Source organism: Macaca fascicularis, chromosome 7, assembly GCF_037993035.2.
Source record: "Macaca fascicularis isolate 582-1 chromosome 7, T2T-MFA8v1.1".
Classification (NCBI taxonomy): Eukaryota; Metazoa; Chordata; class Mammalia; order Primates; family Cercopithecidae; genus Macaca; species Macaca fascicularis.
The window spans coordinates 127,405,144-127,419,767 of NC_088381.1; the positions used below are offsets into that span (position 1 = coordinate 127,405,144).

The 14,624-nt window shown below is 38.0% G+C and overlaps 1 protein-coding gene across 1 annotated transcript in view; it reads right to left on the reverse strand.

The window, feature by feature from the left end:
* CCDC175 (coiled-coil domain containing 175) overlaps nucleotides 1–14,624 on the reverse strand; it is a 62,009-nt gene that overhangs the window by 36,560 nt on the left and 10,825 nt on the right. Inside the window, 4 exon segments of the mRNA XM_005561385.5 lie at nucleotides 5,709–5,790; nucleotides 9,282–9,391; nucleotides 11,890–12,012; nucleotides 13,198–13,426. Coding sequence (XP_005561442.4) covers nucleotides 5,709–5,790; nucleotides 9,282–9,391; nucleotides 11,890–12,012; nucleotides 13,198–13,426 — 544 coding nt within the window.

The window sequence follows — 14,624 nt, forward strand, 5'->3', positions numbered from 1 at the left end:
TGGGAGGCCGAGGCAGGTGGATCACCTGAGGTCAGGAGTTTGAGATCAGCCTGGCCAACATGGTGAAATCCCGTCTCTACTAAAAATACAAAAATTAGCCGGGCATGGTGGCGCATGTCTGTAGTTCCAGCTACTCCAGAGGCTGAGGCAGAAGAATTGGTTGAACCCAGGAGGTGGAGATTGCAATGAGCTGAGATGGTGCCATAGCACTCCAGCCTGGGCAACAGAGTGAGACTCCATCTCAATAAATAAATAAATAAATAAAATAAAAATACAATAACTAAAATTAAGAATTCAAATAAGACCACTCTGTTCAGAATACAGGAATGGGAGACAAAAAGTAGAAAATACAGAAGAGTGGGTATGATATGTAGAGGATACATATATTAATACAAATAATCACATACATACAATTGGAGTCTCAGAAAAAGATTGACACTAGCATTAAAAAGTCTTGCACCAAAAGGCTGTTGCAAAAGTAGAAAGGTTCAGAAAGAACTCCACCCTAAAGTCAGAGATAATGGATACAAAGAAAAGAGGGCCCTGGGCCATTCCCTGGGGTGGCCAACTGAGCAACTGTATCTGGAGTATTTGCTTCAACTATCTCCTTACTTCTGACACTTACACTAATCAGCCAACTGTAGTGGGGATTTTCTCCAAACCAAACCAGTGAGTACCACAGGCAGCAACTATTCCCAGGAGTCTAGAATTGGGTATAGAATTGTCATACCTAAGACAAGACAGGTCCTCTTCCTGACATACATCCCTCCCACCCCCCACCATGTATAAGCCCAATCAACACATTCCACTCTTGCTACAAAATTCTTTTTTTTTTTTTTTCCTTTTTCTTTTTCTATTTGGAGATAGCATCTTACTATGTCACTCAAGTTGGTCTTAAACTTCTGAGCTCAAATGATCCCCCGACCTTGGCCTCCTTAGTAGCTGGAATTACAAGCACACCATTGGACCCAGCATCTCCCACAGAATTACTACATGCAGGCTCAGTAAACAGAAGAGACAGGAAGAATGCACAATTAAGGCTGGCTCCAGTGGCTCACACCTGTAATTCTACCACTTTGGGAGGCTGAGGTGGGAGGATTGCTTGAGACTGGGAGGTCCAAGGCTGCAGTGAGCCATGATCATGCCACTGTACTCCAGCCTGGGTGATAGAGAAAGATACTGTCTCGAAAAAAAAAAAAAGAATGCACAATTAAAAGATGAATAAATATGTAGAGTTTCTAAACATTTGAGTAAAATCAACACTGTAAGAAAAAGCAATCAAAATCTTCTGTAGCCCTGGCATGGTGGCTCGTGCCTGTAATCCTAGCACTTTGAGAGGCAGAGGTGGGAGGATCACTTGAGCCCACGAGTTAGAGACCAGCCTGGGCAATACAGGGAGAACAGGACAAAAGAAACAGGTAAGCACATAATGGCTGAAAAATTTGCAGAACATATGAAAAATAGAAATTATCAGATTTAAGAAGTCAAATAAATCCCAAGGAGGAAAAATGAAAAGAAAATTTGGACACATCATAGTGAAACCGAACAGCTAAGGCAAAGGGAACAAAGAAGATCTAAAACAAAAGACATATGCCATGTTAATGGATTGGAAGCCTCAATACTGTGAAAATGTGAAACCTTCTTCAAACTGATTTACAGATTTAATGCAATCCCAATCAAAATCCGAACAGGTTTTTTGGAAGAACATGACAAAATTTAAAACGTCAAGAATAGCTGGAACAATTTGGAAGAACAAAGGTGAAGGATTTATACTACTAGCCATAAAATCTCATTTTAAAGGTACTAATTAAGACAATATTCTTTTAGTGTGAGGAGAGATGACTAGTTCAAATGAATAGAGTCAACAATCCACATATATATTTATGATCCACACTTGATTTATGACAATAGTATGACCACAGTGTAGTGAAGGAAAGGATTGTATTTTCAGTAAATGGTGCTGGTTAACTGGACAACCTTATGGAAAAATACGAATCTTGACCACTATCTCAAAACACACACACGTAAATTCCAGATGGTTCATAGTCTTAAATGGGAAAGGTCAAACAACAAAGCTTCTCAATGGTAACAGAAGAGAATATTCTCATGGCATAGGACATAGAGAACATTAATTAAAAAGAAAAAGATTGATAAACTTGGCTTCATTAAAATTAATAAATTATATTCATCAAAAATATGTACATAAATATTGTACATTTGTGGTTTATGTATTGTTCTGTAATGTGTAATATTTTATAATAACAAAAGTTAAATCCAACAATGCCACTGCTGGGTATATATCCCAAGGAAATGAAATCAGTATGTAAAGAGATGTCTGTACTTCTATGTTCATTGTAGCACTACTCAGAGTGGCTAAGATGTAGAATCAACCTAAGTGTTCATCAGCAGATAAATGGATAAAAAAAATGTGGTATACACATGCACAATTGAATATATTCAGCTTTAAAAAAGAAGAAATTCTTGTCATTTGTGACAACATGGATGAACCTGGAGGACATCATGATCATGTTAAGTGAAATAATTCAGGTACAGAAAAACAAATATTACATGATCCCAATTACACGCAGAATCTAAAAAAAACTGAACTCAGAAATAGAGAGTAGAATGGTGGTTGCCAGGGGCCGGTGGGGGAGGGGAGAGGCTGGGATACAAAGGTTAAGTTTGAGTTTAATGTCAATCTTTGAACGTTCCTCCAATAACTCATGAGAATTATGATTGGATGTCACTAAGAGCCCATAGTTTCTACCTAGTGAAAATAATAAATAGGCCAGAGCCTTGCACTCTTTGAAGTGATCACTCACTCACAACCATGGAATTTGGCTAAGAGCTAAGGATTAAGGAGAAACTCTTTGACCAAGTAAGCCATGCCAGTTTAGGGGTCCTAGACTGTTCAGAAAATCACGTGGGCTAGACAATGTGGAGTTATTGTCAGAAAGTTGTCTCATAGCTTCTGCAGTAGGAAATAAATGGGAAGAAAAATAATATTTTGCTCAGAAAATGAAGGACAAATTTGAAACCAACCAACCAGCCAACAAACCAACCTTGTCTGGTTTCTGTCTGTTGTTGGTATCCTTGCAACTAAAAGAATCAGAGTAGCCCGGAGGGGAAGCCATCTCTAATGGTGATAGTTCACAAAAGCAAAAATGGAAAGCATTTAATTGGTACAAATCATTCTTCTGGGAGGGAGCTGCCTTTGATATCCCTGATGAGCCTCAGGGCATGGGTGCAGAGGCTTTGTAAAAGAGAAAGAAGAATTTGTATGTGGGGTGGTATCCTACCACAAGAAGATAGATGAGGAACTGTGAGAGAAAGAAAAGGTGGTGAACAAAATGGCTTTATGCTCTGCAACAGGATTTCTCCCGATGACCACTAAAATTTCCAACAGAGCTTGCAATAGATCATGAAATGCTTAGTGTAATTAAATTTGTTTTAGAAACTAGTGAAAAATGTGAATTTTATATCCTGGTTGACTTGGGTAAAACAAAGATAGAGGATGTAGACAGAGAGTACCTGACCTAAGTCCTGAACGATTAAAATTAAGTATGTGTGGCCAGGGGTGGTGGCTCATGCCTGTAATGCCCAGCATTCTGGAAGACCAAGGTAGGAGGATTGCTTGAACTGAGGAGTTCGAGACCAGCCTGGGCAACATAAAGAGACCTTGTCTCTGCAAATAATTTAAAAATTAGCTGGGCATGGTGGTGAGTGCCTGCGTTCTCAGTTATTCAGCAGGCTGCAGCAGAAGGATCACCTACGCCTGGGAGGTTGAGGCTGTAGTGAGTTGTGACTGTGCCACTGCACTCCAGCCTGGTGGGTGGATCGTTTCAGGTCAGGAGTTTGAGACCAGCCTGACCAACATGATGAAACCCTGTCTCTATTAAAAATACAAAAATTAGCCAGGTGTCATGGCACAAGCCTGTAATCCCAGTCACTTGGGAGGCTGAGGCAGGAGAATTGCTTGAACCCAGGAGGCAGAAGTTGCAGTGAGCTGAGATCATGCCACTCCACTCTAGCCTGGGTGATAGAGTGAGACTATGTTTCCAAAAAAAAAAAAAAAAAAAGGAATAAAAGAAAAGAAAGGAAATTAAGTTTGGATATAAGAGGTGTGGGGAAGAGATACTAAGGATATTTCTCCTTCAATACAAGGGACAAGAAGAATTTCAGTTATGTCTGGTGTATATGTGTATTTGTGTATATAAGTAATTAAATGGGATCATATCATACATGCTGTTGTTTCTCTTTTTTAGAGGGAATCTTCCTCTGCTGCCCAGGCTGAAGTGCAGTGGTACAATCTCAACTCACTGCAACCTCTGCCTCCCATGTTCAAGCAATTTTCCTGTCTCAGCCTCCTGAGCAGCTGGGACTACAGGTACACACCACCACACCCAGCTAATTTTTGTACTTTTATAGAAATGGGATTTCACCATATTGGTCAGGCTGGTCTCGAACTCCTGATCCCAGGTGATCCACTCACCTAGGCCTCCCAAAGTGCTGGGATTACAGGCGTGAGCCACCATGCCCAGCTTACTGTTTTATAATGTAGTATTTGTCACTCAATAACATATTATGAGCAATACTGATACTTATTTAATCAAGGCCTTTTTGTTGAATTTTAATTGTATTACTCACCCTCACCCCCAATTTTTCACTATCATAATGAATGCTTCACTGAATGTTTTGAGGCTAAATTTTGGTTTACCCACAGGATTATCTACTTATGATATGATTTTTTTTTTAACCTAAGTTTGAAAAAAATGTCTAGTGAATTCTCCTGGGGGCTAAATCTGACTCAAATACTTCTAAATAAGTATTTAGAATATTATATTATAACATAATATAACTCTATTATATTATATTAGTCAGGGTTCTCTAGAGGGACAGAACTAACAGGATAGATGTATACATAAAGGGGAGTTTATTAGGGAGTATTAACTCACACGGTCACAAGGTCCCACAATAGGCCATCTGCAAGCTGAGGAGCCAGGAAGCCAGTCCAAGTACCAAAGCTGAAGAATCTGGAATCTGATGTTCGAGAGCAAGAAGCATCCAGCATGGGAGAAAGATGTAGGCTGGGAGGCTAAGCTGGTCTAGTCTTTCCACGTTTTTCTGCCTGCATTATATCCTGGCCGCACTGGCAGCTGATTAAGATGGTGCCCACCCAGATTAAGGGTGGGCCTGCTTTTCCCAGCCCACTGACTCAAATGTTAATCTCCTTTGGCAACACCCTCACAGACACACCCAGGATCAATACTTTGCATCCTTTGATCTAGTCAAGTTGACAGTATTAACCATCACGATATGATATATAATATTTAGAATATTCTTAAGTGTAGAGCAGGTTGCTGTACTTCACAGGTGCAGCACACAACAGCAAGAAGATTCTAACTCTCTAAATAATTCACATGAAAAATGTCCATTAATCCATTAATCATGGATATTCCTAATGTACCCATACTCACATGAAAAGTTACCAAAAAACAGTTCCTCTGTAGGTGGCCAACCTTTGCTCTTTCATATATTTAAAGTACTTTAGGAGGAGATAAAATGTTTAACATTACTACAAACGACCATATTATTGGTCAATGAAAAATATCCTTTTGAAAACTTCTATATTTCTCACACATATTTTAAATATTAACTAAAAGTGAAATGTAATTATAATCTAAAAGTCATTACTTCTGCCTTCTTACCTGTTTTATCTTGTTCAGGAATTCATTTTTTTCATCATTAGATGTATCATCCAGTTTTTCTTTGTTATCTGCGAAAAAACACCTACGAACAAAGGAAGCCAAACAGATTCATATAAGAACATACTTTCCAGAAAAGTCATATTTACTTATGAAATCGACAAGTCCCAGTCCCCATCTCCCCATATAACATATTTATGTATATATTTATCAAAATAAGCAAAAATGTGTACTCCTTTGAACTGATGAGTTAATATTTCATTTATTTATTCTTTCACATAAGAAGCAATTATTGAACACATACCCTGCCAGATATGTTTCAGGTACTAGGGATACAGCATATGCAAGGTCCCTACCCTCGTGACAACTACATTCCATGGAGAGATCAGGAGATAAGCAAGTTATCAAAAAATAAGTAATATATCTCAGATACTATTAAGTGCTCCTAAGAAAACAAAGTAAGATAAACCATAAAACACTCCTGAGAGCAAGAATGCAGCTCTAGACAGGTGGTCAAGGAAGACCTTTTTGGGATGACCTGTGAAAGACCTGAATGTTAAGACGGAGCCAGCCACATGAAGATCTGAAGGAAGAGCTTTTCAGGTGGAAGAAACATCAGATGACAAGACAGAGGCAGGCAACAGCTTGGTGTGTTTGAGGAAGCAGGATGGTGAGGCTGGAGATATAGACTGGAACCAGATCATGTAGTGTGTTAAGGTCAGGCTAGAAGTTCAGATTTTATTCTGAAGGGAACAGGGGTAGATTATTTAAGCGAAAGAGCAACATGAACCTATGGACATCTTGTAGGGATGACTCTGGTTACTTTGTGGAGAAAGACAACTGTGGAGGAAGATCATGTAGAAGGCTCTGGTGGTGGTCCAGAAGAGATCATGGCTGTTCAGGCTAAAGCTACAGTGGTGGTAGTGGTAAGAAATAGACATATTCAGCATATATTTTGAAGATGAAGGCAATAGGGCGTGACTCTGGATTTGGCTGGAGTAAGAGTTGAGTCGGGGTTGGGTAGTGAGGAGAGCAGAAATGGCAGGTGGCCCCTGGGCTCTTGGCTGGACTAACTAGGTAAATGGCAGCGCCACATTAACTGATAATGGAAGACTGTGGGAAGAGCTGATTCAGGAAGGTGAGAAATCAAGAGTCTGTTCAGGACATGTTATGTTTGAGATGTATAATAGACATCTTCCAAGTGGAGAGGTCAAGTAAGGTGTACAGTATCTGCATTTAGAGCTCAAGTCATTGAGGTAAAGAAAGTATTTAAAGCCATGAGACTGAATAAAATCACATAAGAAGGGTATGAGCAGAGAATAGTGAAGGACTGAGAACTTGAAATTTAGAGTCTTAAAAAAGAATTGGAACAATTAAAGGATCCTAAAAAGCAGCAACCAGTGTGATCAGTGAAAACATGATATTTAGGAAGCTAAGTGAAGGAAGTACTTCAAGAAGGCGGAAGTGATAAACTGTCAAATTCTATAATGAATTTGAGAACTTTCAGGAATTGACTAGACCACTAAAGTTTAACAGGATGGAAGTCATTGGTAACCGTGGCAATTCTGAAACCATGTTAGTCCAAAAAAGCATCTACAGTCTTCATACCCTCATATACTTTAATGGCAAGGATATACTCTAGGCCACAAATTGGATGTCATTTATATACAACAGTTAACTTTCACATTTCTCATATGCTGAAAACCAGTTGAATGCCAAAGAAACACCATAGCGATTTAGAAAGGTAGGCATTGGATTCACCTTTATCTGTGTAATCACACTGGATATCAATGATAAGAAAGAACAAGGATCAAACTACAGTGCCTCCTGTGGATCTATGGAGCATCTGAGTTACTCTTATTTGTCCAAACATATATGGAATTTAAACTTGTGGTTGAGTGATTTTGTTTTCCGCAGTATTTTGAATTCAAAGTAGGTAACAGTGCTATTAACCAGCTTGCAAGTTAAAGATTTCATGAAAGAAAATGAAGGTTTAAATATTGATAGGAAAATGTGTCGTGCAAATTATTTTAGTTTCTTGTATAATTTCTTATAGAAATCTTATAAAACAGCACTGATTCTTCAAACCCACCAAGCGGGAACTAGGTTGCCTCCCCCTGTCTTAACAGACAGAGGAAATCAGCTAAGGAAGAAAATAGAATAAAAGGAACTTTCTTTTTAATTTTCCAGGTAATAAAGAAGAAAGAGTAAAATTTTTGAATAAAAAGGAGGATAACTTATATCCTCGATCACCACATTAATATAAAGCACTTTTCTTTGGTGAGATTCTATATGAATCCAAACTCTTAAAAAGCTGGGAATATAGATAATGATAAATCACTATAAATGGAAGATCAACGAATCTTCATACATGTTAGCTAACATGAAGCCTGCTTATAAATAAAATTTCATCAATGTAGTGAGTATTTTATTCATAACAGCTAGAAATAATTTGAGGTAATCCATATCTTCCATTATGACTTTTTTGTCTAGTTTTTCTTCAAAATATACATAAACTAATACTATTGAATCACAAAATAAAAGTTTTTTTGAGTTTTAGTTGTGGTATTAATTGAGCTTTCTTATTTTTTAATCTGATACTGAAGATCAAGATTATTGCCTGTTTTACAAACTGATGATGGTAAATCAGCATTGTACTCTGCAAATTGTGTTTTGAAAGACTTATTATAATTTTAATTACAATATATTCAAATGTATATAGAAATAGCCAAGTTATAGCAAGATTCTACATGTGAGGTTACTAGTCTTTTGGGAATCTTCTCAGTCCACAATTTGTTTCTTAAACTGTCAGTGAACTACTGGAGTAGTCCCCGGAAGAAATGTTATGACTCCATCTTCTTGTGTAGAGCTGATTGGATCAGGAACCAAAGCGGAGCCAAACACATTCTGATATGAAATCTGGGGATTTTCAGGGGAGAGAGTGTATTGACCAGTCTTTAAAGATTGTTGGACCTGTGCCAGGTCAATTCAGAGGATTTGGCATAGGCAGACATTGCCATAGGCTCACCACGAAGAGAATACCGTGTGCAATAAAGAGAGGAATAAAACACTTTCACAAAATGAAGCACAGACTGAGGCTTTGGATGGATGGAAGACCTCCTTCAGTTTCTGGTTCTAGTCCCATGTGTAGCAGTTTTTGCCCTGAGGCTTCCCTGTATTTTCTCAGGAAGTTTGGCAAGTCTCCTTTGAGTAAGAACAACTCTAACAGCATGGCTAGATGGGTTGTAGCCTATGATACGTCCCACTAATGCTGTCCCCCATGGGCATTTTTGTTTATAGGGAGTCCGGAACTGAAATGAGATACATTCCAAAGAGTCCTTTCCTTTCCCCAAGCTGACAGCGTCTTTAATTTTTTTCTCTTGATCATCAGCTAATTTCACAATGAAAAGGTGACTCTACAAAGCTTCCACACATATTTTAGTAAACTAAGAGAATATAATTTTCATGTCAAATTAAAGACATTTTAAAAAATGAAAACATAGCATATTAACTATATTATAATATCATATTAACATGTCTCAAAACACTTCAGTAAAAATAAAGCATTACACTTACAGTTTAGCCTCCAGAATTGCAAGGGCTTTCTTTAGCTCATTGACTTGTTGTTCCCAAAACTTTATTGATTCATGTAGTCGTGCTATCTCTAAATTGTGATCACTAAGAACCTATTAAAAATTAAACAAAAATATGGCATCCAATCATCACCAAGTGATTCATAACAGCAGTTCAATTCCACTCAATATTCAATTTTTACATTGGGAGTGTCCTTCAAGGAAAAAATCAATCATTATAATTGTTTCTCTATAAAATAAACTTGGACATAAATCATTCTGAAATCATCAGAAAACCCCAAAATTTAGAGGGGAAGATGGCTAAATACAGCAGTGAGAATGTGAAAACTATTTTCACAAACTTTTGTGACAAGAATTAACTTCATCTAACACTTAAAAAAATTAAACAAATCCATATTGTCACAATCATCTTCATTTATCATCCCAGGATACCAAAATCAGTATTATTTTTAAAAGCCAAAACAAATTGTGTCTTTTGTCTCCCTTAATAGCTATGTTCATGATGAAAAGAACTTTTATTTCTTAATATTTAATCTAAATTTAGGAAATAGAATAACTGGATACTGTGGAAAAAATGTTATGATTTAAAGGAAGGGAAAATTGATGGAGAAAATTCATAATGAAACAGACATTTTTGCAATGCAATTTTGGGATGAAGGAAAGGAAAGTCTAACTTATTCAGCCTTGGGTTTGCATTTCAGCTTGTGAGGGACAATGGAGCTTAGACAAGGCTGATCAAACAAATTCCTCTTCTCTTCAACGCAGAATTACCATGGACATAATATTTAATGCCATCTAACCCTGGACAGCGATGTGGGATCAGAGATATACCTGAGGGGAGAATGGAGGTACTCTCAACCACGTCAGGTGAGAGAGGTGGGTAAAAACTACTCAAAATGGTTTCTTTCTCTAGAGTACCCATAGCTAGTTACAGAGCTAACTGGAGTCATAGAACTACCATCAGAATGAGCCAAATGTTGAGAGGCCTCTGATCAATCATCAGAATTAGGGATACATGCTGAAGGCCTGATAGGCCTGACATCTGTTATCTTTAGTCCTCAGTCCTCCTTGCCTGGACAGGTAGGACGTCTTGAGGATCCCATGCTATTATTTTTTTCTGCCAACATCGTATCAACATTACCTGGCTGCAGAGACGTCCCATGTAAGAGTTAATCTGAAATTCCTTGTGGTCTCAGTCTATAGCCAAAACACTGTTTTCTAACCTCAGCCAACAACAACGACAACAAACTACCAAATATAAAACACTTAATTGGCATGACCTCATTTAATCTCCACAAAAACGCTCTGCAGTAGGCAATATTAATACTTCCATTTTATAGATGAGGAAACTTCACATTTGTAGAACTAGGATTTGAATCCAGCTCTGTGTGATACTCAAGTCTGTGCTTCCAAAACTATTATCTACCAATGGAGGGGTAGGAGAGTGGGCAGGCTGGATTGTGGGGAGTGGGGAAGGACCCGGAGGCAAATTTACTCCTGCTGCCTTCAAAATAATTTGGGCTTAGAGATCTTTGGAGTCTTGGAGTACAGGCTAAGGAACACATATTTCATTTTCTCAAGTTAGTTGGTGGTGTGCTTGATTTATGATTTATGAGGCCAAAACTGGAAATATGAGCTTGGGCATGCAGATAAAATATGTTTTATATAGCCTTTCTATTCTCCTGTAGGCCTAGTGCTTCCTTACTATGTTGAAATTTAAAAACAGATAATGATGTTTTTAAATATACATATTTGAGAGAAAATTTTCATTTTACTAATGCTTTGTAATTGAATATCATAATAGATACATTGTAATTAAAATGAACAGAACCACCCCTTATAAAATATTCAGTTTTACTATTGTACCAGTATAGTTTTGCATGTGATTTTTCAAGACACATTGAAAAAATATACTAAAGACTCATTAGTTCAATTAATTGTGATAAGAAGTTAACAGGCATTTTTGTTTTAAATAACATACAAGTAGTATTTACATTAACCACTTCAATTATAGTCACCGCCATAAGCTTATGTTTTCTCATCTTTCAAATAAAGATAATCCTCACAAAATACTTCTCACAGTGTTGCCTTTCAGTAAATGTTATCACAATTTTTTTTAACAGAAGTGCAGAGCTCTGATGTATTTTCTAATTTAAATAGACAAATGGTCTCCTTTACATATTAATATTGCTGTACTCAATACAGAGCCTAAACTTGGTTCTATTATTCCACATTCAGAATTAAGGACTCAGCCCATGGTTATTCATTTTGTTATACAAAATGAAGCAATCTCATGGAAATGTTATATATATCAATACATTTGGTGAGTTCTGTATGTTTGTTTAAATCAATATTTTCACAGTATTTTGGCCCATCCAATGCAGTTTGTATCTAAGGCATTCCACATTTCCTTCTTCCCATGATATCCCTGAAGAGGAAACCACAATTGCACCATAACGCTTTAAAGAAAGTGTCAGAAAATGTTCAAGTGCAGAAAACATCCTCTCAGCATGACATGAAGATGCATTACAATCAACTCCTTTTTTACTGAGGTGCTAGATAAGGCTTAAACATACATTATTGTTTCTTACCGCTGCGGAAACAGTAACTGTTTCTTTTATTTTTGACATTTTAGTTTGTAATTTATCCAATTCTTTCTTCTTTTTATAAGTCTCCACTCTCTTTATTTCACAGATATCTTTAAATTCATTAATCTATAGTGACAAGCATAAGAAACCAATTTAAAAAGCCTATTAGCACAACAAAGTTTAGAAAATCTTTTAAAAACAGTGTCAACCTAATTCATATTTAAGTATAACATATTCAATTCAAGTATAGTAATAAGTAAAAAATAAACCAAAAAACAAGGGTTTCCTTATTTTGCAGTATCACAGGAAAAAGCATGAGCCACAAGGGCCGAACTGTAATTATTGAATATTGAAATAGTAAATTTATAAGAGCAATAATAACAATGATTGTTAATAACTAATTATAAAAGTAATTGTCACAGTAGTGATTTCATAGTAAATCACCACAGCAGTGGTGACCAGATTTACAATGTACTAAGCAGACAAGAAGAGTCAAAGGAAGAACTGAAGAAATTATCTGGGAATCTAAATTCACATTATTTAATGGGAAATAAAACCAGCTAAACACAGAGTAAACAAAGTAATTAAAGACAGAGCAGCTTGTAATCCTGGAAAACTTCTTACAATTTTATCACACCACCACTTGCTAGACCCTAATGAACGATGTCACCCTCTTATCAAAACCACCTCTCCCAAGTCAACCAGAGAAGAACAAGGAAGAAACAATCATTACAGATCTGATGCTGAATTTTAATTAACATGACACAGCAGGCAGTTCAGCTCCTGCAGTGGCAGAAAAAGATGCCATAGTTATCCCCACCCCACCCTCACAAATTTGCTGGTCTCGAAATATTGTTTTCTCTTTAAGGCCCTCAGTTTTGTCTGGCCCCACTGCAGGCCTCTGCTCTCTCTCATTCATTTATCAGGAGCAGCAGGGCTGGGCTGGTGCCCTATCGGAACACCCTAGTCCTGTCCATACAGACACAGTCTCAGGGTTATCAAAGGCAACTGGATAAGATGGTAGCCTATTCCTTGTCCCTATATGGCTGCATATAAGCAAGGGGACACCCCAGTGTTACAAATTCTGTCACTTAAATTCTTCCCCATGAACTGAGATGCTGCTACCAATCAAATGTCTTCCCCAAGAGCGGAAGTGTCCTTGAGTCTCCCGCTCATCCCGTTTTCCCAGGGTGTTCACAGAAGATACCACGGAGGCTGCTTGCCAGCCTTGAGGACAAATAAATTATTTCCTGTTTCCTGCTCCAGATTCTATACATTATTGTATTTTAAAGAATAAATCATGCCACTTACCTGTGCAGTCAACTCTTGTTTTCTTATCAAATATTCTGCCCTTTCTTTTTCCATTAGCTCCTCTGCTTCTTGAATACATTTTTTTTGCAATGCTATGTCTTCTCTCTTCAAATTTATTTGGGTATAAGTCTCATTTATGTAAACAGTGGTGGTGGCTTTTTTCTCCATAATTTTGTTGAGTGACAGGACAAACCTTGCATGCTTCCTTGCTAGCTCTTCCTGCTTCTCCCTAGGAGAAAAGAATTGCTCACAGAGTGAGAAGCACAGCTCTTAAGAAAGGAATAAAGTCTGTGTGGTGAGATGAGCCCTCAGCAAGAGGAAAAGTGTAAGGAATAGTTATTTTATGACTGTGTTTATGATTGTCGAAACTTGGTTGAAAGCCAGGCGCAGTGGCTCATGCCTGTAATCCTAGCACTTTGGGAGGCCAAGGCAGGCAAATCACCTGAGAGGTCAGGAGTTAGATTCCAGCCTGGCCAACATGGTGAAACACTGTCTCTACTAAAAATACAAAAATTAGCCGGGGATGGTGGTGTGCACCTGTAATCCCAGCTGCTCGGGAGGTTGAGGCAGGAGAATTGCTTGAACCTGGGAGGCAGAGGTTGCAGTGAGCCGAGATCATGCCACTGCACTCTAGCCTGAGTGACAGAGTGAGACTCTGTCTGAAATTTAAAAAAAAAAAATTGAGATGAGGACAGAAGGAAACACAAAACAAGCATCAACCTTGCAACTTTTACCACTTTTCAATGTAACGTGGCCTTGCCTCACACCACCCGTCCCCACATGCCAGGTATTAACCACAGGGCATTTTGGGTTAAAGTACACAATGACTCAAAAGTAGTTTTGAGCGGGTAAATGGGATCTGACCAGATGAGTGTTTTGATATGTATTGTCATCATGTCTAGCTCATCAACCTGAGATACGCTGTTAAGCTAAAGAAAGAGAAATCTCATCACATCTCCAGCTACCCTGGATGCTACAACCCTGCAGGCAGGAGCCAACAGAAAGCTCTCCTTCCTCTGGATAGAAACTAGGGAAAGAAAAGAGTCTATCTTTATGTTTTGGAGGATGCCTGAAACCTCATTTGAGCCCTCTTACCTTCTCCCATCTGTAGCCAACTCTGAGCTCATTAGGAGTCATTAACCTCACACATCCATTGCTGGGCGGTGTCCATCTGAGGAAGACCTTAAGATCATGTGAGGAAGACCTCAAGATCATGTGAGGAAGACCTTAAGATTTTGTCTACCCCGAGGCTAACAACAAAAGGTTTACAAAAGGGACAATTGGTGCCATTTCTCTATTTTCCTTTTTAAAAGCTCCTGCAATGTAAAGACCCTTTCCCTTTTGCTAGTCCTCAAGGCTGGAGTTTCAGAGGAATTGTGTTTGAAGGCTCAGGAAAATAAAAGCAGGCTGCTGGGAAGTTTACTTCC